Below are 26,750 nucleotides of genomic sequence, written 5' to 3' on the forward strand. Positions count from 1 at the left end.
AGGAAAAACTCCATTGCGTGCAGGTCTGTCAGTCGTCTGAAGTGATTAGATACCCAATTAATCAAGAAATGTCTCCCCAAAGGTCAGCTCACAGCAGTAAACAAATGCAGGCAACTTCCAGGCAACAGTAAATAAAAAATCATATTTTTAATACCTGCCCCTACCAAAGGCTGCTGATCCAGACCCAGCCCTCAGACTGGGAGGTCGGGTCCCCAGGGCACTCATGGGAGTGGGGAATCCACCAAGAAGTGACGCCTTTAGGGGCATCTCTTTGTTGGTTTTGGCAGGATGGTTTTGTGCTAAAATTAAGAGCAGATTTCTGGGCGTCGCTGTCACACTTAGAAAACGTGGCCTGGCAAAGCACAGGCAGCGAGTGGGACAGGGCAGGCTGACACATCCAGCCCCAGCAGCAGCCCCACTGCTGGCGGAAGGGTGTCCAGCAGAGGAGAAGAGAAAAAAAGGGAAACGAGAAAACCTTTCAACCTTAGTAACGTGGAGACATAAAACTCAGGAAATCCATTTGTGGGTGGTGGGATAAAAGTCTTAGAAAATCCACTTGATCTTCAGACAGTGGATACATGCTGTTTAGGGAGTTTGAACATGATACACAGATAAGAGACTGGACCACGCAGAAACTGGTCTCAAGCTGGAATTAGGGGAAAAGAATAACATCAACAGATGCACAGAAAGTTCCTATAGACTAATTAAAACTATTTATACCTAGCCCAAGTGTGAGGTTGATTACTAGAGCTTTGCATGTCACCCCTGCTGAACAGCAAGGGCAAAGTCTTCAGGTAACTGAAGTGCCGGGAGTTGAGCAGGGCACCGACTACCCTAAGGGACACATGTGACAAGTGTCACTTGCGGTACTGCCACATTGCTGGGAGCAAGCTTAGGAAATGCCACCAAGCGTTCTCCCAAAGTTCAATTCCTTTATGAGATCTCCGAAAGGGTAGAAAACATTTTCTAACAGCATCTTCAGAGCAAAATCTGAAGTCAACTGATTAGAGAGGGAGATGACTTGGGGAGTGCCATGCTGTGATTTCAAGAGGACTACACTCTGATTTTGGGGACACACACTGGTACCCCCCTCTATCCCTGCTGGCAGAGGAATGTGCCAAACATCCACACCCCAGAGGAGACCACACTGGAGGGGACTGCCTGCCGGTCATGTTTCTTGCCAAAATATAGTGGAAGCAATATATTTTTTAAAAAATCCAAGTCTATTCCATTAAAAATGGATGAAATCAGACTGCAAAGATTAATGCATGTAGTTATTAAAGAATTAACAAATACACACTTGGTTCTTATTCACCAGTCCCCAGCCCTATGCTTATGGCCATCTCTGGGACTTCTCTTCCCGGGACAGCTCTCCAGAAGTCAGCATGGCAGGAGGTTTCTCGTTAGTTCTTACACACATGGCTCAATCCTCCACTGACGCAGAAGACAGGGGTCCCCAGGGGTTCACAGACATGGGGCTGACCATACAGAGCCCTGCTTCCACCTGGGATCACAGGAGCAGCCTCCAGGACTTGACTTCTCTTATACACATCTGGTTGTTCCCCAAATGGTCCCTGCAGCTGCCAGAGCAGATGGAGCAGGTTCAGGGAAAGCCACAAAACACTGACACCACTGGAAGAGCTGCCCTGCTTCCCAGTAATCACCACCAATACAAAGGTAGGTTGATGTGAAAGCTGGTGTGAAGACACGTAGCCACCAAGAGCTGCTGAAGGACATGCACTCAGGCAGACGTGACCCAATGGGACCAGCAAGAATTTTGCAAAAAATGCAACCATTTCCAATGCTGGCAGAGGACATCCATGGGCAATGATGACCATTACGCAGTCTGCCAGCCTGCCCTCTCCTTCCCTCTGGTGCCTTAAGTCACTTGTCGCCTTGCAAGCCAGGGAGAGCGGGGACACCCTCTGCCCAGCATCTCCATGCCTACAAGTGCTGGGACCATCTCAATTCTTCCCTCTATAATCTAAAGAATGGGTTTTAGGGGCTAATCCCCAGTCACTGTCTGTTCTCTTAACTCTTAACAATCCATTTTCTCTCCCACTTTGGGACTGGGCTGAGGCATGAAAACACTTCTTCTGTGAAAAAAAAAAAAAGAATATTTATTCATTTTGCACTCATTCTGCAGAGGGACTAAACATAAAATGCCACCAAAAAATGGCTGGAAGCTGAGGCAGAGCACAGGAGCAGGGCTGGTAGAGCTGAGTAAAGACAATACCGCAAGACCAGCTCTGCAGAGAGGATGAAAACTTATCATTTTACTTTACCACAACATTTTCTAACATACATTAAGTACAACACTTCAGCGAGCATTTCTCCTTACAGCAATGAAGGTTCGTATGAAGGGAGGGGTTTTTCCCTGTTTAAATCTCCTTTTAAATACCCTCTAATATACACCCTAGATCCTTTCAGCAGTCTAACTTTAAAGTTCAAGTACTTCATAAAACTAAAACTGCTACAAGCACATTAAAAGGGCTTTTCCCCCCACAGGGCAGCACTAACTGACAAGCAATAACTGCAGCCCGTGTCTATTATCCATCACTGCAATAACTGAACTACCACAAAAACTATATTAACTAATCACAACCAGTGGTGAAAGGAACAGGTAAAAGAAACTAAAACACTGCCAAAGGGATACAGAAAAATGGTTAAAAAAAAATCAGAAATTAATATTGTGATCGAAGAAACCTCTTTCCAGAGGGCAACATCTCTCAAGAGTTGTCTAAGCAGAAAGAAAAATCACTTTTTAAAAATGGTAGAAGGGACAGATCAAAATGACTAAGGGCCTAACACCGCAAAATGGTATATACAAGTAATCCTTACAGAGTGCCAGCAGTACAAATACACAATCCTGTTTTATTAATGTATTATTTGTATTTGGTTGTACAATAGGGCCCCAGGAGATCCTCTTATAAGCACTGAAAAACAAGAAATAAGAGCTTGAGCCCTGAGAATTTAATGATCTAAGCCATCAGGATATAAAACCAGACTGCAATGCTTTACGCCCCGCGTTTCCAGGAAAAGCAACCATTATTTCACTTCAGACAGCCGTCAGAATAACATTAGCAGAAAAGAACAAGTTAACACGATAACGAGCCTTTCAGAGGGGTGAAAGTTGAGGGCTTGGAACCGCATCTACTTCGTGCCAAAAAGCTCTTTATGCAGATGATGGGCCTCCCAGGAAGGGGCAGCGCCGGGGCCCGGCAGGACCGTGCATTCCCACCGGGTGGGAAAGGAAAAGAAGAGATGGGAAAAAACCCCAAGAGAGTATGCTCTTGTAAATAAATACCATAAATACCTGGGGGGGGGGGATAAATCAGATGGAGCCAGACTCTTCCCAGCGATGCCCAGGAAGAGGACAAAGAGGCAATCGGCACAAGCTGAAGCACAGAAAATTGCACTTTAAAAGTGAAATTTCTACAAGGAAGGGGACTGAACATAGGAAGGGGTTCCTAGAGAGGTTGAGGAGCCTCCATGCTTGGGCATATTCGCAGCCAACCCTCCCAGCTGGTCCTGCTTTGAGCAGAAGGGTTGGACGGGGCGGTCTCTGGAAGCGCCATCCCACCTCCACAGCTCCTGTCCTGCCCAGCCAGGAGCTGGAGATCTTTCTTGGGTGCCCTTCAGGATGAGAGCCAAGGGCAGCTCCAAAAGGAGGGATTATAAAAGCAGCAGCTTTTAGAGAAGATTCCCTCAGATTGGGCAAACATCGGCACCAAGCATCAATTTGGGAGGGCACAGACAGTGCAGGCCGCAGCCAGGCGGCCTAGTTGCAGTGGGAGCCCTCCCGCCCACCGGGTTGTAATCGAGGGAGATGAAATAAGCAGCAATTATTAACCTTATTGAAGAACTGGGAGCACAGGGAATTGTTGTGGATGCTGAAGCAAATCTAGTCAGGGGTGCGGGTATACCACACCCCCCTCCTTTAGGCCTTCATTTCCTCCCCACCTTGGCCACGTAATGATGAAAGGACCCCATAATGGTACAACGTGATAAAAACATCCCATAATGGTCCAACATGAAGGAAAGGAAAGGTGGGGAGCAACGGACCAGAACACTATGGTAACCCCTTAGTGTGCCTGGTTCCCGTGGCTCCTACCATTTGAAAATAGTAACTATAATTGATCACTCCTGACAACATATGGATTTTGGTCACAGAGCGGGGGGATACCAGGACCCCAAGATCTAGCAAGTTCTGGTGGAAAGTACCAGAATGTCCCATTGTCCGAGCTGGACTCTAAACTTGGGAAAAGGGATATTTTTAAACTATAGGCTATTCTCTCTTTTACCCACCTCTCGACCTTTATGTGTCTGACACACACATTAGCTTTTACGGATAGGGATGTTCCTCCATTTGTCCATGCACACATAGGAGTTACAAGGGGAACCCATCGGCTCATTAGTTGAGACTCTGATTCCAGCAGAGACCTGGAATCTGTGTGTGCACACACCTGTGTGTGTCCTTACATGCTTTTGCTACATTTATACATATTAATTTGAGATCTGTGCTTTTGCTTATATGTGCATGTATTGATTCGGGATACCTTATGGTAAGTTAGTGTGAATCTTGCAATCTTTGAATCTGCAATTAAATCACTGTTCAATTATTTTGCTGAATCACTTTGCAAACCTTTAAATGGGTTAACGATTCAACCTCTTGATCTACCTCAAATCATTAATAAATTTTGAATCGCTGTTAATCATAACCGTGTCAGGTATTTCCATCCGTGACATCAGGATAACTTTTGAAGTGATACTATGGAAAGCAGAGGGTCATCAGAGATGTTACACAGCACAACACCCACAGAGCTCCACGGGAAGTGTCTGGACAGGATGTGTCCTCGCTCCAATGCAATGTGCTGCTCTGAGCACTGAGGATGCTCATCCAGCCTGAGCAAAAGGAGAGCCTTCAGCAGCCTTTTCCTGACAGAGGCTGTGGCTGAAGAGCTGATCAGAATATCAGAATATTACAACAACTGACTATAAAAGGGTTGTTTTTTCTGTTATGAACACTCAAAAGCCAAATGAAGCCTCCTCGGCTGCACTCCAGGCCCATCTCCTTGTGGGTCTGCAGTAGAATATTGCCCTGGACATCTTGATGCTTCTGCTCCCATCTGCAGCTGAGTGGTGGAAGACAGGTCACCTCTCTGTCCCCGCAAGGCACACACAACTGCTGCATGGCTGCAGGTCATAGCGCATTCACCGTGCAGCTGGGAGGGCTAAGGATAGAGGAGTCTGGCCCTGCCGAAAATCTCAGCTGCCTCCCAAGAGGTTAAGTAGCATCACTGTTGGGTTCCTCCAGGCACCCACACACACTCCATGCCCCAGAAAGCAGCAGGACCACCCTTCTCTGCCAGGAAATCCCCTCTCTGTCCCAAAGCTCAGGGGTCAGCAATGCTTCTACTCTTGCGCTTGGCAAATCAGTTGACTCTGGAGATGCTACTCTGATGGGGCACATCATTATAACAGCAATGAGCAGAGGTCACAACACATGGCAGAAGCAGGAAGCCCACCCTTAAAAGCTGCCAAAACAGCACCAGCCCCAGGGAGAGTCTATGTTGCTGCTTAAGGGGGTCCCGTGAGTCCTTCATGGTGGGAGACGTTCCTTCAGGCTCATGTCCGAGGAGCACAGTGCTCAGGAGCAAAGGGACATGTTTCTGTGATCCTGCCCAGTTCTGATGAACAACTCCAACTCTCAACCCACAAACTCAGGTATAAAAAGCAGTTAATGAGGTGCTTTTGCCCACGCAGGACACTGAGCATACAGGTAGAAACCAAGCAATTTTATACAAATACCCCTTGCCTGCCCAAACCTTTGCTCAGTTTATCATCACAGACTTCTCTAAAATAGAGCACATGAGGTTTCTTTGGGACTGTATGTGGTAGTTGGTTCATTAAAGGCACCTCAATACAGAATGTTGCCCAAGAAATATCTAAAAAGGAGGAAAAATATCTTAAAAGAAGGAAAAAACACTGAGAACCACTTTGGCATATACCACACTATGGCTTGTAGCCCCAAATCTTTCAAACCTCACTCTTTGAAGGACACAAACCACATCAGCGTTGGCAGCATCCTCAAGAAACAGAGACATTGTGCTTTCTCTCGCATCGCATTCTGAAAACTACGTAGCAACTGTCACCCTTTTATAATGGGCTGCCAAAAATGCAAGTCAGCAGGGCCCAGCTCAGCCTTCTGTTCCCCCAACACCTGAGGGCAAAGTAGACTTGAGGACAAAGGAATGAAGAAACAACCTGGGGAAAAGCAGCATTTTCACTTCAGGCAACTCTTGCTAAAAATCTTCCCAAGCGACCCCAAAAACCATTGCATCTCTTGAACACCAGAAGAGGGCACAAGGGAAAAAAACAGGCTGACCAGGATGAGGGAAGGATACTTATTATAAAATATATTTTGTTAAGTGGACCTGAGCTCCTGGTGTCTCACTTGGCAGACAAAGAGAGCAAAATGTTTGTCTCGAGAGTGTCTCACGCCCTGGTCCCAGCAACAGCAGAGCCCCGTGGCCAGAGCTCTGGGCCAGCGGATGGGGATGCGGCTCCATCCCTCTGTCCTGCACGAGGTGGCTGAGACGTGGGTGAAGCCACAGAGGAGCCTCCTGGATGGTGCCTGCCTGCACCCCTCCAGCAGCCGAGACACAGCCCAGGAGGTGACACTGCTCCCCCAGCACCCGCTGGCCCAGGAGATGTTAATAAAGGACTCACATGTCAGTTTGACAAAGTGCTCCCTTCTTGCTTCAATAACCAAGAGGGATTGGGGCTTTTTATTTTTTTTTATCATTTCTTTTTAATTCCCTCCTCCTCAACATTCATCTTTTGGTAGATCAAATATAATTATTCTTCATAAAACATCTCGGGTCTCATCTCAGGAGGAAGAGGGAGGGGGAACACATCAGCTGTGCCGCAAAGAAGAGGTTGCTGGGATGATGGATGGAGATGAGTTCGGCTGGGGCTGGGGAGCAGCAGGAGCAGGACAGGACCTCACGGGACTGCAACGGGCAACGAGGAGACAAACCTCCTCCTCCAGACCATGCACTGGGGTTCTACTAGACCCTCACCTTGGATCGCGTCATTTGAACTCGCTCTTTTGAGTAACAGTGTCCTACTGTTGGGAAATAAGCACACCAAACCCCATATTTCTACTCACTAGCTTAAAGCCAGATATTCTGAACGCTTCACCATAGAAAAAATAATTTTATTGCTAGAAAAAATGACATTTCATTCACAGATGACTCAATATAAATCCATATTTGGCAGCTAATGAAACTGAAGTAACAAACCCAAAATTGTCAATAGAAACGCTGCTTTGCTTAAACGGAGAAAGGACTCTTGGGGGAAAAGGAATTATGGTGCAGATTCTAAATAAAAATTGCTCTTTCTTTCATACAACTTGCAGGTCCTTTGCAGGTATTAGATGATGAACAGGAAGCAACTTCAAAAGCGGGCTTCTTGGTTTTATTAATATTTCTTATTCCCTTTAACAAAAGGCTCGGCTTGCACACTGACTTCGTGACACATTTTCAGAGCTTCCTTGCTGGCAAGGACCCGCTCTGATCATGACACAAACCAGCCTAAAAACCTGAAAAACTCCACGTGTACATTCCCAGCTCCTGGCGCTGGTGCTCTGGGCAGGCTCCCGGAGACAGCCCCTTGGAGAAGCCCAAGGGAGAAACTCTCCTCTCTGAAAACTCAACGCGGTTCCCTCCTTCGGGTTACACAACGTCGCACTAAGGGAGCAAGTCCTGAATAAAGATATCAAAGCAATTTTCACACTTGGAAATTACTTGTCACAGGGATGTGATCAGAAAAAACCCAACCCTGCAGCCAAGTATTTACTGTATTCAATAACATGCATCTTTATGCGTAAACCCCCGTGAAAGATAAAGGATACAAAACACAGCAAAAGGAACTCTGAAATGCCAACACACCCCACGTTTCACAACTCCCCAAACCCTTCCAGCTCACTCTGAAGACAGAGTCCCTCTGAGAGGACTGGAGATGGCTTCTGCCTCTCCCAAACCCAGCCCCACTGACCCTCCAGGCTCGCAGAAGCTCCACAGAGGAGCCGTGGGACACACCACGCTCTGGGAGAACATCATCAGGGAGAGACTCGGTGCCCTTGAAAGGACAGCAGATTAATCTAATTTTTTTTGGCAACCAGGACCCTCCCCTTAAATAAAGGGCTCATCACTTCATTCAGGCTCATCCATCACTCCCCAACAGCCTCGAACGCGGGCACTGGAGAGATGACGTCCTCCCAAAAGTCACATTGGGAACACCTGAGAGCACTCTGCTGGGCAGATCTGCATGGCAGAGGAGGGTTTGTTCCCTTCAAAGATTAACTCAGCACAGAGAACTAAAGTTTTCAGCTTACTTTCTTCAGGCTAATACAGTCATTAAAGCAAAAATCCTGAATAGGTTGTGCTGCGTAGGTACCTACTAAAAACACACATTGTTCAAGCATTTGCTATTAATACACCGTTTCAAGCAAGTGGAGGCTTTGTCTTCATTGCTAAAAAAGGTGCCTATTACCACAGGATAATTAAGACATTAAAACCAGAGAAAAACTCAGAACTTGGATTTTACTGCTAGAAAAGTGAGAGTGCTCAAACCCAGCATTTCGCTGCAGACCAGCACCGAAGCCCCTCGGTCCTTGCCCAGGACCTTCCAGCACAGGAGGTGTCCCCACGTCACCCCCAGGACAGGGAGAAAACCAACCTCAGCACCACCACCCTCTGTTCAAAGCAGCAAGGGAAGACCCTGCACCAGCTCCAGCTCAATAATCAAGTTCTAATGCAAAGAAACTAAGATGTAAGGTTATTTTTTTAAAAAATAAAACTAAAAAATTTAAATAATACCTCCCCCAAACCTGCTACCATCTTTTCATGCAAAAAGCCATTCCTGCTCTTTGCGAGAGAATCAGGTACAAAACCAGTAACAAGGTGCACACATCCAAATGTTGAGGGACTGGTCCTACACCTCGCCTTGACACCTGGCTCCCCAGTCAGTCCCCTCCGACAAAGGCCAAAAGCAAAGAAGGCTGGAATTCTTTCAGTTTTAATATGCCGGTGTAAGAAACAAAATTGTCTCTATAAAGTATTATTATTCTGAGGTGCCACATCTGAAAGACATATGAAATTTCTTATTCTTCTAGAGCCTTGAAAATAAGATGAAAAAACTGTCATGAATAATAACTATAAAAATACGGAAGTTGGCTTTTTGGTTTGCACCAGTTTTTTTTTTAAAGACCGAAATCAATCAACGTAACTGTTCTCGTACTGTACAAAACCAGTTTGTTCTGACCAGCTTTGAAATTCTGCCTCAGAATAAAAAGACAATCCTGGGGCGAGATGAGCACAGTGGCTCTAATTCCCAAAGTAAACCTTTAAACCGGAGAAGCCCCTCAGTCCTGCCGATGTACGAAGCACAGGAAGAAGCAATCCAGACTGGAAACGAAGGAGAAAATAAATCAAATTTTATTATCTCACCTTCCTAAACCAGCATCCTGAGTCACATTCCCCTCCATAATCATTCTTCCTGTACTTGCCACCTATTGCTTGTAATCTACTTTATTGCTTCACGCTTCAGTAGAAATTAATCAGTTTATTTAGTTAAAAATCTCTAGAAATAAAACAAAATACAGCAACAGCTTTGTTCTGAGCCCTAAAAACGTTTTTCTTAAGTAAATCCAGAACCATGACTGCTCCTTATCCATTTTTCATGGACTAGTTTTTAATACACTTACTCTTGTAAATCAGCACCGACAGCATTCCAGTGATTATTTCTTTCCTTTCAATATTTCTAGGGCAGTTTCAAGGAATTACCATGTAAAATTTATACCAAGGGAAAAAAAAAAAAAGAAAAAAAGTCCAATGCATTGTAGCTTAAAATAGAAGAACGGCGTTAAAACGGATCACAGCAAATCATCAGCAAAAAAGCCCCACTTGAAGCTTGCTGTTAACCAGACCACACGGCCCGGCCATATTTCATTTCCTGGGGAAACAGAGTGTGTTTAACACCAAAGAGCTGGGAAGAGCATCAGCAGGAGCCTGGGCCGCACCGGCTCCGAGCCCCGCGCCACAGGGGCAGCGCAACCATCGACGGGCTCCGACCTGAGCAGAAAGTGAAGTTGTGACACCAAGAAAAAAGGATAAAAAAAAAGGAAAAAAGGATAAAATCCTCCAGGAACACTCCAAGCGTGTGCCCGCGTCATGTGGACTTTGGAAGGACTTAAAGCAGCAGCTTTGACAGGGGCTGCTCGGGTGATGGCTCCCCAAAGGCAGGGGAGATCAGGGCCTTTTCTGCAGGGGTGTCTCCAGCAGCTGCTGCCGCAGCGGGGACCTGCCACGCAGGCACCGAGTGACAGGCTCCTCATCCTGCTCCAGCTGCTGCTCCTCACCACAGAGCGAGGACGAGCGCAGGAGCTCGGCCAGGAGCCGACCCGCTGGGCCACCTTGGCTCCATCCCACCTGCAAAACAGCCCCTTCACCAGAGAGGGGAAAAATCCAGGAGAAACACTGATTTGCTTTGATCTGACCATAAAAATGATTTCTATTCAAGCTGAGCAGACACCTCGACTTTCTTCTGGGCTAGCACTTTGTGTGCAAGGTCACAGGATGGACCTCTAGTGGGAGCTGGCCCTGTCCATGGCAAGGGAGTTGGAACCAGATGGTCTTTAAGGTCTCTTCCAACCCAACCATTCTATGGTTCTGGGATGGGGCAGACACTTGTGTCTGGTCACTTGTGGGAAAGAAGAGGCATCCAGAGATAGTCCTGTGACAGAGAAGAGCTGAAAACAATGACACCCTGGGACTTCCCAGAGCCTCCTTTCATTTCACAGTCCCCAGAGTGTCCCAGCTACAGCTCTTCTGGGATGGGGCAGACACTTGTGTCTGGTCACTTGTGGGAAAGAAGAGGCATCCAGAGATAGTCCTGTGAGCTGAAAACAATGACACCCTGGGACTTCCCAGAGCCTCCTTTCATTTCACAGTCCCCAGAGTGTCCCAGCTACAGCTCCACCCCGTCATGTCCCTCTGGCTCCAGGACCTGATGTCTCAGGCTGGGCTGCTTGGCCACGGAGGGGGGCAACCTGTGGTACCTGTTGTGGTGCTCCTGGAGAGGCACCATCCAAACACATCACTTCACAGCACACACTGTAACCCTGGCAGCGCGAGGAAGTGCTGTGGTTTGAGGAACCCGTAACAATTTACTGTTGTTTAGAGAATTCTTCTCTCACCCAATAACCCCTCCCCACCCAAGAAGCAGAATCAGGGAAAACAAAGAAACCCTAGGGTTGAAATATAAATAGATTTAATGGGATGAGACTAAATAATTAACAATAACAGTAAAGAACCAACACTGATCCCAACACCAATATAAAATATACAAGAATTACATGAGGAGAAGCCGTGCGCTCCTCGCAGGGACAGCCCACGTGGGACCCGCGAGCGCTGCGGCTTCGGGAGGAAGGGAAGGGCTCAGGACTCTGACACCCAGGGCAAGGAGTTCTCAGGATGGCAGCCATCAAGGGAGAGAGAATTCCTCTGCAAACTTTCTAATTTATATTGGATGCGCCGTTTATGGTATAAAATAATCCTGGTGGCAGCTTGGGTCAAGTGCCCAGGTCTGGCTCCTCCTTGTCCCCGCACCTGGGGGGCTCAAAACCACTGAGACCTTCAAACCTGCACCCCAGAGCTGGTGATAAACTAAATATTCTAAATATTTTCACCAATTTTGACACTGGAGTCTTCTAAAAGTGCAGTTTTCCCAAGCACTAGAAGAGAAGTTAGTCCTGTGTCGCTCAAACCAGGACGGGAAGTCAAGAGAAAGACAATACGAAGAACAAACTACAGACAAGGGGGGAGCCCCAAAGAGGGTGACGAGGATGCACATTTTCCTCAAACAGCAACATGCAAAGTACTTCAACACACAGATTGGAGAACTTAAAGGAAAAACCCAAATGGCATTTTTGTGTGTTAAAAAGAGACAGTGAGGGATAAGAGCAGTTTAAAAACAGAGCCCGACTTTAGCCCAATGCTTCTGTCTCCAGAATGAACTGAATCCTCACCAAAGTCACTCTGGATCCACAGAGGAGCCCAGTCTCCCCCACGTCGGCTGCTGGGTGTTCGGGAGTGTTAACCCATCCCAGCAGTTATTTATACACACAGCCAGAGCCTTGGATCCTTCCTTACAGACCTCTCTCACTGGAAATCTTAGCCAGAAAAACAACAGCCCCCTGAAATTTTTCAGGGCTCTAAGAGGATATTCCTCAAAATCAGCAGTATTTGCTCAGCAACGGGGGATACAGGATGGAAGAATAAACTGCATCTTAAATAACCCTGTAATAATGATGACTGAAGCGAGCAATTGCAGGATAATGAGAAAGGAAGAGGCATCATGGGGGTAAGGTGAAATGAGAATCTGTGTTGTGACAAAACGCCAGCACTTTGAGAGGTGTCACTCAGACGGCGGCGACACAGACATGATGGACACGTGGCCAAGGGCCGGGTGGTGGCTCCCCCGGGGCCTAGGAAGGGGTTATTGTATTTAAGAGAATAAACTGACACTCGTTATCTCGGCAACAACAAACCAGCAACACAACTTCAAGAGTCAAGTGATGAAAACAGAGACTAATCCGCCATAAAAACATAATTGCCTCGTTAAAAATCACTCTCGCAGTCTGCGAAGCAAAGGATTTATAATATTTTTCTTCTGGGTTTTGTCCAAACCATCTCAAAATAGAACTGAAAGCCCCACCGTGATTTGCTGAAAATCCTGCCCATTTTATTTAACAAAGCACAACATAAACAAAGAGTCTGAAATAGATTTCTTTCTTATTGATTAAACCATCCCTGCAAAGCTACTGCTCTTGGAAAGCCCTGACTCGGGAGCTCAGCTCCGAAGTAACAAATATTATGGAAAGGTAAATAAGCTTCAAACACTTTAACTGCCTGTTCTATTAAAGAGCAGAGCTCCAGCGTTGGCTGGGGACTGGGAGCACCCCTGGATGGTGCTGGGGCAGAGCCTGATGTTCCAGGAGGTGACGTGGGGAGAGGGGACATGCAGGGGAAGGATGCTGCACAGCAGCAGGTTTGTAAAAGCAGCCCCTGAACAGCCCCTGGATGATGCTCTGCAACACACTCGGGGTCTGGAGATCAATCCTGCTGCAGGAAAACTGCTGTTTGCCAGTGGCCACCATTAGCCCCCTCCAAACGCTTCCCACCAGCACTCCCCAAGTGCTCAGCTGCAGCACTGGGAGCCTTTAGCAGCTCCCACAGGCTTTTTGTCAGTCTCTTTGTTTTGAGCCATTCCTCTCCAAGCTTTAGCCTGGAGGAGCTGGACTCCATCCAGTTCCCACTGGTTTACAGGACTAATCCCTACAGAAATACTTCAGGGAAATCTGTAGAGCATCACCGCTTCAGAGCAGGCAGGGATATTTGAGCTTCTCAGCCCTCGCCCCATCATTTCCATCTCCTGAGAGTTTGCCCCCATCCCACAGCCAGGTCACCACCATGGAGCGGCTCCTGGAGACACTGCAGACTGGGAGGTCACAGCCAAGAATCCCTCCAGCTGGCAAAGGAACCGCCACTACCCTTCTGTGAAGCACCCGGTCCCCTTGCAGCTGCTCGAGGATGTGCCCAGCAATCCTCTGCAGGCAACCATCTCTCCTGTCGTGACACGTTGAAACCACTACAAGCTCCTTCACATGTCCCAGGTGACTGTCACGGACTACACCCCTGATCTGGAGTGCTTATACCTACTGGAGGGACATCCCTGTGGACTCCCCTCTAAAGGGGACAGCGGTGGGCAAGGTTCATCTCTTCTCAGTCCCACTCCTGTGTGTGACACGCTCTCAAGTGCAGGGACATGGCCATGAAGTAACTGTTCACCTCTGAAAGCTACCAGATCTTGAAGCATGGCACAGAACGTTAGAACCATCACTTGCTGCTGCACAGCTGTCCCCATGCTGTCCCCACCTCGCTCCCGGTGTGGGACTGTCCCCAGCTCACGCCAAGCGTGGTACGGCTCCATCACATTCATGAGCCCACATAACCCCACAGAGCACTGCAATGCATGGAACTGGAGCACTTAGAGCAGAATCAGAGGGACGTGCTCAATGCAAGAGAGCCTGGGTGAAGAAAGAAAGAGAATTAACCTCTTAATGCAAACTGTAGAAGTAGCCCAAAGTCACGGCAAGCACCAGGGCTGGTGTCAGGGTTCAAACACCCCGTCTCATTCCCACAGAGCCGCGGGGGAGCAGCTTCATGAACCCACCCAAGTGTGAACCTTGGGCATGAGGCACCTCGTGCTGCTGCTGGTGAGCACCATCTCCTCGCCCGCTGTCAGCGAGGCACAGGTTCAGCTGCTAAATGACATTACAGCTGGGGAAGGTGGGGATCGGCCTCTCCGGCAGCATGGACAGAAACGGCAGCTTTCGATGTGGTGATCTGCTGGCACGGCCCGAGCTTTGGCAGGAAGGCAGCCCAGCAACCTGTGGATGAAGACGATGCTGTGTGATGTAGTCTTTACCTTCTATAAAGGAGTCTGAATCCAATCTGTAAGAGTAATGAAACCTTACATATTTCAAAGGTATCCATGAGCCTGACATACGGATTGAAAAGTTATGTTGCTTCTTAACAACAACAAAAAAATATCACAATGAAGGATTTAACAAAGTCCTGATTGTCTCTGGATGCACAGCACAACTTCTGCTCCTGCTGGAGGAGCCTGCCTTGGGGGGACCTGCTTGATATCACCTGAAATTCTGAGATCTCAAATAAAAACGTTCTTTTAGAGACCCAGTCTCCACAAAAAACCTTTAGATCCTCCTACTTTCACACAAAGTTGGGTGCCTCTAGAAAAGCCCTCCAGGGAGAAAAGGCTCAGGATTGTTAAGCAAATTTCAACACAAAGCCAGAATGAGATAAAGGCAATGGAGCAGAGACAGATTTTTCCAGGTCTGTAAACAGTGGCTTTGGCACCATGGATCATCAGCTCTCCCCTCCCAGGGCTCAGCACCACCCGTATGCTCTGTGCTCCTCTGCTCTTAGAGTTAAGCAGTTAGAGGAGATCCTTTACCCTGCCTCTAATACCAGCTCCTCCACCAAACAGATCTATGAGCAGCCAAGTGCTCTTCTGGGACAAGAAGAAAGGGAGATCCCCAAATCACTCAGCGCAGTAATTGCACCCAACTATCGCACTTAGAAAGGGCTGAACAAGTTTGACAGAAGCCGAGCTCCCCATCACAATGGTCTTAATTGTGTAAAAACTGAAAAATAAATCACCTTTGGTTTGCCAGTTTGCTTTGACCTTTTGTCACTGTTACTAATTACTGTCTGTCTCTATTCAAGTGCGTACAAGACAATAAACTCCACAAGTTTATACAGAAGATGTTCCAGCAGTTTAGCAGCTTCAGAAGCTTCAGCTGAATCCATGTGTTGTAGTCCCTGCACTTCATACATTGGCAAATCCAACAGCATTTTCATCCAAGGAGGAAATGATGGACTTGGCTCTCAAGCCCACAACTTGCAAGTCAACAAGGCTCCAGATGGGTCCCTCCAGCAGCTCCGGAAACAAGGGATGGGGACATAGTTTGGGAGGTCACAAACCACCCCACCAATCACAGCCACCATGTACAGCCACCAGCAAGTTGCCAAAGTTACAAATACCCAACTGGCACCACCAGCTCCCTTTGGGTTTTTAAGGGTGGAGAGCAATAAAAGCAATGGGGCCAAGGCACAAACATCTCCGTGAAGAAGGAAAACCAGCCCTTCTGTGGATTGGCTGGTTTCTTGCTAAAAGTCAATCTACCAAAGGGAGTTTGGGGTCAGTTCTGCTCTTGCTGGCACTTGGGTAACCCAAAGCAGCTGAAGAGGGACCTGAGAAAGGAGATGGCTGACAAGTAGAGCACTGATGACACAACCATTCCCTGAGCTCTATTGCCACCTGCTGCAGGATCCTGACCCAAAGGAGAACAAGAGAAAGAGACCGAGCACTCCTCAGCTGCTCCAGCCTCAAAAAGACTAAATTAGGTGAAATCACTTGCAGCACCAGTTTGAGTCAAGCCTCCTGATCTCACTGAGGAGAGCCCTCCCAGAGCCCACCCTACCAGACGACACGTGGCAATGAGCAGCCCTGGGCACTGAGTCCATGAGCCATCCCAGCTCCTTCTGCAAGGAGCTGCCCCTGTCGCCTGAACACACCAGCACAACTCAGCCCATCGCAGCTACCCCTTCCCAGAGGATTCACAAGAATGCCTGGAGAGCAGCCCTAAGGAGAAGGACTTGGGGGTGCTGGTGGACGACAAGCTCAAAGTGACCCAGCAACGTGTGCTGGTACACCAGAAAGCCCCTCGCACCCTGGGCTGCATCCCCAGCCCCGTGGCCAGCAGGGTGAGGGGGGGATTCTGCCCCTCTGCTCCACTCTGGGGAGACATCCCCTGCAGTGCTGCCTCCCAGCTCTGGGGCCAACAACAGCAGAAGGACACGGACCTGTTGGAACAGAGCCAGAGGAGGCCATGGAGATGCTGGGAGGGCTGGAGCCCCTCTGCTGGGAGGGGGGGCTGAGAGAGTTGGGGGGTTCAGCCTGGAGAAGAGAAGGCTCCGGGGAGACCTTAGAGCCCCTTCCAGTCCCTCAAGGGGCTCCAGGAGAGATGGGGAGGGACTCTGGATCAGGGAGGGGAGCCATAGGATGAGGGGGAAGGGTTTGACACTGAAAGAGGGGAGATGGAGCTGAGATCTCAGCAAGAGCTTCTTTGCTGTGAGGGTGGTGAGAGCCTGGCCCAGGTTGCCCAGAGAAGCTGTTGGTCAGGTTGAGCTGAGAAGCCAGGTTGGAGGGGGCTTGGAGAAACGTGGTCTGGTGGGAGGTGTCCCTGCCCAGGGCAGGGGGTGGCACTGGATGGTCTTTAAGGTCCCTTTCAACCATTTGATTCCATGATTTCTCACCCCTCCAAAGCAGAAAGTCCTCCTGATTTTATTTGCCTTTCACGACCCCATGAGTAGGTTCCCTCTGCTTCAGGAGCACCAGCACAACCATTACCACAGTCCCATAAAATCCATTTTCTTGTTTGCAGTGTATTTGCCTCAATTCTACACTCACCATCCGCGACACTCTTGCAGACGCTTTGTCAACTCATCTTTCCTGAAATGTCCAATGAATAGATTCAATGAACCCAATAAAGGCTTCTAATCTGAATCATCCTGCTCGAGCCATTGATAATCGGTCAGTGAGTAGAGAAACCCAGGAGCTCGTGCATCCAGCAGACTGGGATATTATGCAACGCTCTGCACAATCCCAATCTATGGCATTTGGCCCAGTTACTTCAGCTTTATAGGCTTAAATAAAAACATGTTCTAAAATAAAGTGCAGATACAACTTCCCTTTGCCTACTTGCCACAAGGAGAATTTTAGGCTTGCTCTTTCCTTTTTTAAGAGCTCACATAACCCCCCCCACACACACACACACACTCTCTTTTTGGGGTGCTTTTACATGAAGACTCCTGCTCCATTTCACAGCTAAAGAATGAAAAAGTGAGATGTTACCCGAGACCATGGAGCCTGCTGGGGGAGCGGGGAGCTCTGCCTCCCAAAGCCAAGCCCCAGGAACCAGCCCTTTGCTAGCGATTGGGTTAATAAATACCAGAAGGGCTGGAAGGGGGAACAGAGACTGCCTTGCTCCAAAAGCCAAGTCTGGCATCTCTCATGGAGCCTCTAAGGAAAAGCTCCAGGCAAAAGAGAGATCTTGTTTAATAAAGTGTAAGAATAGCAAATGCTTCTGAAACTGTAAGGAGCAGAAAAGCCAGGCAAGTGAAATAATGTGTTTAGGAGTGAAAGAGAAGAGTGAACCTGGAAGAGGAAGACAAGGAGGAGGAGGAGGGCTCTCTGTTCCTCCCGTTTAGATTTCATAGCTCGGAGGATATTCCCAAAAGACAGGGCAAGAGTGAGAAGTTCCCCCAAAGGACGCGGGTGGCAGTGGGGCAGCCCCTCTGCAGCTGTAACCCCCCCCCCCCCCGGCAAGACCAAGGCCTGGCCACCCCAAAGCACTGGGAAATAGCGAGGAGAAGGGACTGATGTGGGAAAATGGACAAAGCATCAGACAAGAGCTAAGACAACGTGGACTTTGCCCCCACCTCTGGCTGAGGGTTTCTGGGTGACCAGAGACATCCCCCCAGCCTCACTCTCTTGCCTTCAGAAGACTGGCAGTAACAGCCAGCAGCTTGGGATTACGTAGCATTTTGATTGCAAAGTGCGTATATGAACATTTTTCCCCCCTTTTCTTGCCTGCAAGCAAACCAAGAGGTACTGGAACAGACAGAAGAAATACGATTTCACTCTCTCTACAGCCAAGAATCTCGCTGAAGCCTCACTTGGATTGCTGCTGGCTATAAACTAAACTGAAAGGAAATGATGTATTTCAGCAACAGTAACTTAATATTAAATGTGGTACCTTTGTAACACTCATCGTATTGCATTTCCAAAGGCTTACACCAGAAGTCTCATTAGCAAAACTATTAAAACAAGCACACAGCTGGTGGAGAGCATTTACTGTGCAGAAGAGTCAAATTCTTCTAAATTTATAGTGGCAAAATTGATTACTGATTCTTACATCTGTTGCAAATTTTACATTTAAATTCTCCTTAAAAAGTGACTTTGCTCGGAAACATCAGACTCGACGACAAAGCAGTTCCCCTCCCCCAGGAGCCACATAAATAATCTCCACACAAATCAAATGTGCTCTTTCCATAATTAGCAATTGTTACTGTCACATAATATAACAAGCACTAAAGCGTGCTTCAGGTGTAACTCGACGTATTTACACCACTTTTATAATCCCACAGAAGCCAGGGGTAACTTTGAAGAAAGGATCGCGTTGGAGAAAAAAAAAAAAGACTAAAGTAAACAGCACCAGCTGCAAGGCTGAGAATGTTTAAATGTGCAAAACTGGCGTCTTCCTCCCCCAGAACTGTCGCAGGAGGTACCTGTAAAGCAGCAAACGCAGAGCTGGGAGATGGTAACAGGAGAGGGGTTTGTATTTCATCCCCTTTCTCTGGACAAACCATCTCCAGCACCTTCCAGCAAGGAGTGCACAGCCACAGGCACCAAATCCACCCGCTGTCAATGTGTGATATCCTAAAACCAGCAGAGCTAAGAATTTCCCTTTTTGGTCCTTTTTTAATAAAGAAAAAAAAAAAAAAAAAGCCATTTGCTATTCCTCACCCACAGAGCCATGACCCTGTTTCTCTATGAAATCTTAATTCCCTTGAAGCAGAAAAAGATCGAGGGCAGGGTTTTACCCCACATCTAAAGTGAGAGCTGCATACGATGTCTACAGACACAAGTCTAACTGAACTCCAGAAAGTGCCAATAAGCTGCTTCTTTCGCTTTTTGTGACTCTCCTGGAAGGACAGGAGGGATAAGGTTCTGCTTCATCATCAGTTCCCGCAGTGCCATAACATCTATTAACCTAACAGGGGTTTTTTTTGCCCGTTTGCTTCGTGCGTGGCTCCAGTCTGTTGGAGAGAACACTGGCACCCGGCCCCTCAAAGGCAAAGCAGCTCAGCGATGCCCGCTCAGTGCCTGGCAGCACAGCCAGGAATGTGAGGGACAATGGGTCGAGCAGATTGGACAGGATTTATCGTGATTAAGTCAAGAAGACACAGACAGAAGAAGTGACACCACATCAAGGCTGGATGATGCTCCTTAGAGTACACAAGCGACACCAGGGACCTTCTTCCCAGCACTCAGCAAGGCCATGAACATCCATGAACCAGCAGCCACTTGCTTCAAGAGATGTCTTACTCTCTCAACTGGTGGAGAAAAGCATGCTCGGAGGCGTTGTAATCACAGCATGGTGGGGGTTGGAAGGGACCTCTGGTGATCACCCAGTCTAACCTCCTGCCAGAGCAGGGTCACGCAGAGCAGGTTGGACAGGAACGCATCCTGGTGGGTTTTAATTCTAGAGAAGGAGACTCCACACCCTCTCTGGGCAGCCTCTTCCAGGGCTCTGCCACCCTCACAGCAAAGAAGTTCTCCCTAACGTTGAGCTGGAATTTCCCATGTCCCAGTTTGTGCCCATTGCCCCTTGTCCTGTCCCCGGGCACCACTGAGAAGAGCCTGGCCCCGTCCTCTTGCCACTGGCCCTTTAGATATTGCTAATGTAATGCTGAACCACAAATGGGGCACGTTCTGCTGGTATGTCCATCACCATCTCAAGTTATTGCCAGAGGCCTTGGGGAGAAATCTATGAGCACTTTTGCCGTACTGGGTCCCCCCAAATTCATTTCTGAGCAGCTCAGTGGGGGGTTCCCAGTTGTCTCAGTCAGCACCCCCATTGCTTGAGAAAACACTTGGTGATTTATGGACAATCACAAGAACAACAGTTTTCAAAGTTTCTCAACCTGCAGAACCCAGACTAGGAACACTGAGGGAAACAGCACAGAGTCAAAACACAAATGGATGTGAGAGCTCACAGAACAATCGCTTCCTTATTTTCTGCTCAGACAGCACACCTTTGGTTCATGGTATTTCTGAGAAAAGCATCAGCTTGAGCACAAAAGTTCAAGGAATGGAAAATCTACTTTTTCCCTCCTGCGCTTCTGGACCCTCATCATTTGTTTGTACCTCGTTCCTCATTTGGCTACAGAGTTATGAAGCAGCAATGGCTGGAGTGAAGCCTTTCAACCACTGAAGAGAGATCCTGAGGGTGAGAATGAGGACTCGCAGCCCCAGAGCTTCCTCCAAACGCTTGTCTGTCGAGTGAAGTCACCTCTCAATCGTTGTTATGAACTCCAGGCTGTCACAGGACGAGGCTATGAGACTTCTCAAACGTGACGTTTGGAAAGGGCACAGTCTAAATTGCACTCATTAACACCTTTCTTTTTCTTCTCAATTTAATTTGGAGGCCAGAAGACACATGACAAGAAACAAATAGAGCCTTCTAGGAGCCTGCCTGCTGTCTAACACAAACTCCTCAAAAAAAACCATTTCTTTGTGTAGAAAATTTAACACAAAAATCACCTCAATGGGAATCACTCCAGAAAGGATAAAACTTGCTCCAAATCATAGTGGACAAGGAGAGTTTTTTCACTGTTTGTTGCAGAAAGAAATACCACGAAAGATTTTTGTCTTTTATTCCTGAGCTTCCCTTGGAAATGCTGTAGCAACGGATCACCAACATGCTGTATGAGGCTGTCATATTGTACTGGGAACAGTTCATTATTAAATTCACTCCTTTATTAAGGGCTAAAGAACTTTGTGCAGAACTCCAGTCAAAATAATGAAACCCATTATCAGCAGAACTATCTTACCGAGGCAACAGATTTGAAACACACCTTTTTGCCCAGGCCCTTCTATTTCTATTTTTAACAAGAATCAGCCTGTTTTTTTGGTGGCAGGGAAAAGAACAGCCAAGAAGAGGATCCTCACTCCTTTCTCACCACGGACCTTGTCCTCTCCTTTTCCTTTCTCCCACTCGTCTATTGGGATCATCAGCATTTTGCAGCAGGACCTGTCCCCAAGCACCATCCCCCCGGCAGCTGGCAGCAGCCAGTGGGCTAACACTGCAGGAAGAACACTTGCCAAACACCCCAGTGGCAACCACAGCAAGGTACAATTTGTGGTTTTATAAACTCTCTTGGCCCATTTTTATTTTTTAAATGTGCACAGCTCAAACCTATCCGTGACTCTCCTCAGCAGGGACTCACCTCGGCTGCAGGGCCAGCTCGTCTCAGCCTCGGGAGGACTGAAAAAGCCTGGATGGTTTATCGGGCAGCAGGAAAATCTGGGATCCATTAGCATCACTGGGATCCGTTAGCATCACTTCCCCAACACAGCGCACCAGCTTTCACCACCTCTTGTTCATCTCAGTCACAGAATCACAGAATGAAATGGGGTTGGAAGGGACCTCTGGAGATCATCTAGCCCAATCCCCCTGCCAAAGCAGGTCCACCCAGAGCAGGTCCCACAGGAACGTGTCCAGGCAGGTTTGAATGTCTCCAGAGGAGGAGACTCCACCACCTCCCTGGGCAGCCTCTGCCAGGGCTCTGCCACCCTCACAGGAAAGAAGTTCTTTCTCATGTTTAGGTGGAACTTCTCATATTCAAGTTTGTGCCCGTTTCCTCTTGTCCTGTCCCTGGGCAACACTGAAAAAAGACTGGCCCCATCCTCTTGACACCCACCCTTTAAATATTTATAAGCACTGATCAGATCCCCCCTCAGTCTTCTCTTGTCCGGACTAAAAAGACCCAGGTCCCTCAGCCTCTCCTCATAAGAGAGATGCTCCAGGCCCCTCATCATCTTCGTAGCCCTCCGCCGTACCTTCCCCAGCAGTTCCCTGTCTTTCTTGAACTGGGGAGCCCAGAACTGGACACAGTGCTCCAGATGGGGCCTCACGGGGTGGAGGGGCAGGATAAGCTCTCTTGACCTGCTGGTCACACTCTTCCTGATGCCCCCCAGGATGCCATTGGCCTTCTTGGCCACAAGGGCATGTTGCTGGCTCATGGGCATCCTGTTGTCCACCAGTCCCAAAGAGCAGGCCTTGAATTCACAAGTAACACCAAGTGACGCGCTCAGAAGGGAAACAGGAAGGTGTTTCTGCCCAGAAGCAGGTCAAGATAATTCTGGCATACCAGAACCATGTATGACATTAAGAAAAAAGCCTAACAAACAGCTTCCCCAAGAATTCCTGCCATCCCCCACGTGAGATGACACAATCTGCAGCTGAGCAGAGTAGCGTCTCACAAACTGGAGCAACTATTAATTGGCTCTTGTGTTATCAGTGTTTCAAGGACCCTTCAAAGTGCAGTTGCTGCGAGGAGAAAATGCACCTGCTGGTTGAGCTACTTTTTCCTCTCCTCATCACCTTGACCAGGGTATTTTTAGCCATATGGACAGACTTGCCAATACTTTCACCTTCAATTCTTCACAAGGAAATCTCTGACAAGGCATAGCAGTGAATGAACCACGTCTATCCGGGGGCAAGAGAGGCAGAAAGAAAGAAATGATGGGCAAAAGCAAGTTCCCCAAAAGACTTTTTCAATATTTTTGCCTTCAGTATTTTAGCTCCTCTTCTTTCCACAGGATCCTCTGTTCACACAGAGGATGTAGTACGTTTGCACCTGATTTAAGTAAGCTCAGTTTGGCCTGAGGTCTTCCTTAACAAGCCGACACGGTGGCACACAAGCAGCTTGATCAAACTCCTCCTGCCATTGCAGGAGAAATTGTCACTCAATTACACCGAGTCTCCCAGATCTACTACTGTAAGTACACGTGGCAGAAAATGGTCCAACATTGTCATCTCAGAAGGCAGAAAAACCTCATTATTCAAATAAAACAGTCTCTTCTGTCTGCTCATCTCAGCAGGTAACACGTCAGCTTCTGCCAAATCAGTAAACAGAAGCACTTGCTTCCATCAGAGCGCAGGATCCGTAAATGAGAGGGAAGACACGCTCACAGAGCACTGTTCCTATTAATTCATGTGAGGCTGGGACCACGCGTGCTTCATTAATTACTGCAAAGACTGTTACACAGCAGACTAAGCTCTGAGCTGACAGCAGCAGACACGGTCCCACGGGCCCTGGGGTTCTGCTGCCTCATGGACACAAACTATGACAAACCACTGACAGGGTAAAGGGCTGACCTCGCTACTTTGCTCAGATCTACTGTTTGTGGTAAATATTCCAGAAATAAGGAGCTTTCTATCTAGCAGGAGGGTGACTAGAGCTGGTAAACTCCAGCACATGCATTTTAATGTCCTTTACGTACTGCGATTTCAAGGGAACCTTTGAGAATCAGCACTAAGTCCCACACGGGGATTTATGACTCTTCCCAGGCTTTCCCAAATTCCCAGTCCTCGTCCAGCAGCCTGATTTGGGTGTACAGACTTCATCAGGAAATCCTTTTACTATTTTATAATCCCTTCATCTCTCATAGCATCTTATATTTACTGTCCCATTTGACACACTTTCTGCTCTCCTTTTGTCATCAAATGTTTCCCCACATGGAAAACTGGTCAAATTTGCCAGACGTTGATACACTTTCATGTACAAAACCCGTAAATACGCTCCCAACACAACCAGAACCTAATTCATGGCTCATCTTAAGCCTCTCAAGTCTCCTATGTTTGTCCTGAGAAGGTCAGGTGCGCCAGGAAGAAAAAAAATATTTAAAAATATATTCTTAAGTAGGTACCTTTTCAGACAAGGCCTTTAGACTGTCTAGAAACCTCTGCCAGAAATCCTTGAAGAGGGGGCGATCGATCCTCTTCAGGCTCTCTCTGGTGCTCGCGTCCACGCTGACGTACAGCTGCGTTACCGGCTCGAGGTTCCTTGGAAATGAGAAGGAGAAGGGAATTGTTGTTTTCAGACATTATTGTCAGCTGGATTTGTGTTTTCCTACCAAAGCACACCTGAAATACGGTATCTCTGAACGAGCTGCTCCACAGGTCCAGTAGTGGTAGGACTATGGAGTATTTACAGGGAAAGCTATCAAAGGCCAGTGGTTCATCTCCACCAAGTGAGCATCACCTTAATAGTGAGATGTTACAACCTATTTTCAACAAATAACACACCCCGAAGCTGAAAACATCACACACAGAGGCCTTGGCTGACATTTCCATTATCTTTTCCTCACTGAACTGGAACACACTCCATTCTGAAAGGCCTCCCAACTTAAGCTGCTGGGGGTTCACACCAAGCACTGAGAGCTCTGTTTCTCACCACAGCCCCCACAGTTAAAAAATCATAAAGCTCAGTTCCTTCCCCAAGTTCTACTTGCCCCAGCCCATGGAAAAATAATGCCATTCAATAGAAATTCAGCCAGTTTCTCCTGCAGGACACATTGAACTTACCTGACCTGCAGCTGGCAGCATCAGTCAAATAATCTTTTTGAAGGGAAATCAAAGCTGTTTAGAAAATAAACCCAGGCACAATCCCCCCCAGTGTGTTCTCCTTCCACTTCCAAGGGTTTTATTTCATATAAATCCTGTGATATAGTCTTTCTGGTCACATAATGCTGGTGAGCACAGCATCTGTGAGCCCAACACCAGTAACTTCTCAAAAGATTAAACCCGCTCTGCCGTGAGAAGAGCCCAGGTTGAGCCTAATCCCTTCCCTAAAGCCCCAGGGAATAGAAGAGCAGCAGCGAGGCCGCAGCCCATTAGCGGTGGGATAATGAAGGGCATTAAGAGGAACAACCTAAAATGAGTTCCCGTGTCACAGACAAAGCTGATAAAGGCACTGAGTGTAACAGACACTGACACCTCGGAGCATCTTCCGCCCCGCGTCCCCCAGACAAAGTGACAGCACCCAAATTGCACCGTGTAACTCTCTCCCTCCTAACAGCTTTAGGACAATGTTTTCCAAGCGTTTTTTGTGAATTCTGTTAATGAACAGGGCACAGTCACAGCCTGATTGGGTTCTTTATAGAAGCTGAGAAGAAATTAGAAACTATTGTTCAGCTGCCAAACAGTGCCACCTAAAAATACACCAAACTCCCTGCCCCCCCCAAAGGTGACAAAGGGACAAGAACTGTCCAGAATGAGATTGAGCAGAGCTCTGAGCATCCCGAAAAATCCACTTAACATGGGCACTCAACCAACCTATCTAAACACATTCTTACTATATTTATTTAGACAGAATAATGAAATAGCCAGAACAAATTTAATATTTTAAGCTTTAAAACCCCTGTTTTGTAAACAAGCTTGTCTGGACGGGCAGCCCAAAGCCACAGTCTCCAAAAATGACCAAATGTTCTAGGTGTAAGTGGATTGAAGTGTTCAGTTTCAAAGAACACAGCCAAAATACTCTCATCTTTACTTAATGCTGCATTTGCCTAATTAAAAGGGGCCCCGCTGAAGATGGAGCGAGTGATTTTCAAAACACAGGCTGAGAAAAATCATCTCTTCTCCGAGAATCTCAATCTTAAGGACAAGCAAGAGCCAGACTCACTGTTGTACTGCAGAAAATCAAGGAATTAGAAGAGGTCCCAGGGAAGGATTTCTGCCCCATGGTGCTCCAAAACAGACTGGTCCCAGGGCTCTGCCATGGCCAGGACTGGAGCCAGGATGGCTCATCCATGCTCTGCTGCAGGGGGACAAGGACCAGGGGCAGCCCCAGGGCCAGCCAGCACCAGGGAGCAGCAGAGCACACACTGGTGTTCCCAAAACACAGCTACATTTCGTAATTAACAGGCAATTTAGTTGCATGGTACTAGGATGGATTTTCCAATGTTCCTCCTTAGTTTTTGGATGCCATTTCCAATCTAGCTTAGGCAGCTGAGATCACACCCAGAAGATCAAATTCACAGCATTTACCACATAGGAGCTTGGGCAGGAACCACGGCCGAGGAGCACATCACAGCTCCAGAGCAAGGAATTGCCTTCAGGCTGCCAAGCCATGAGGGGGTTTCAGCAGCCAGACAGGACACAGCCCAAGTCAATGATACAGAGACCAGAACCAGCAATATAATAAAAATGACTGTTTTCTTACAAGCCATAATAAGCATCTGCTCACTATTATTGTTATTGATGCTCATAAATGCACACACACATGCAAGGGTCCTCGTTCACAGCCTTTAATCAGAAACAAAAGGAGGAAGAGGACGAGAGCCAGGTAACTGCTCCATACAAGTTTCTGGGCCATAAAATCTCCTTCCCTTGATGAAAAGACATGTGTGCCTGGAGGGAGATGGAGCTGGGGGCTGAGTACAGGAGGGAGGGGGAGAGGGGG

At 47.7% G+C, this 26,750-nt stretch overlaps 1 protein-coding gene across 1 annotated transcript in view; it reads right to left on the bottom strand.

Moving 5' to 3' along the window:
• Nucleotides 1-26,750, bottom strand: part of TYW1 (tRNA-yW synthesizing protein 1 homolog) — a 123,606-nt gene that overhangs the window by 34,257 nt on the left and 62,599 nt on the right. Inside the window, exon 13 of the mRNA XM_014953037.1 lies at nt 24,214-24,349. Within this exon, the coding sequence (XP_014808523.1) occupies nt 24,214-24,349 (136 nt within the window). The remainder of the gene's footprint in view (nt 1-24,213; nt 24,350-26,750) is intronic.

The sequence above is a fragment of the Calidris pugnax genome, unplaced genomic scaffold (assembly GCF_001431845.1).
Source record: "Calidris pugnax isolate Ruff unplaced genomic scaffold, ASM143184v1 scaffold133, whole genome shotgun sequence".
In the NCBI taxonomy this organism is placed as follows: Eukaryota; Metazoa; Chordata; class Aves; order Charadriiformes; family Scolopacidae; genus Calidris; species Calidris pugnax.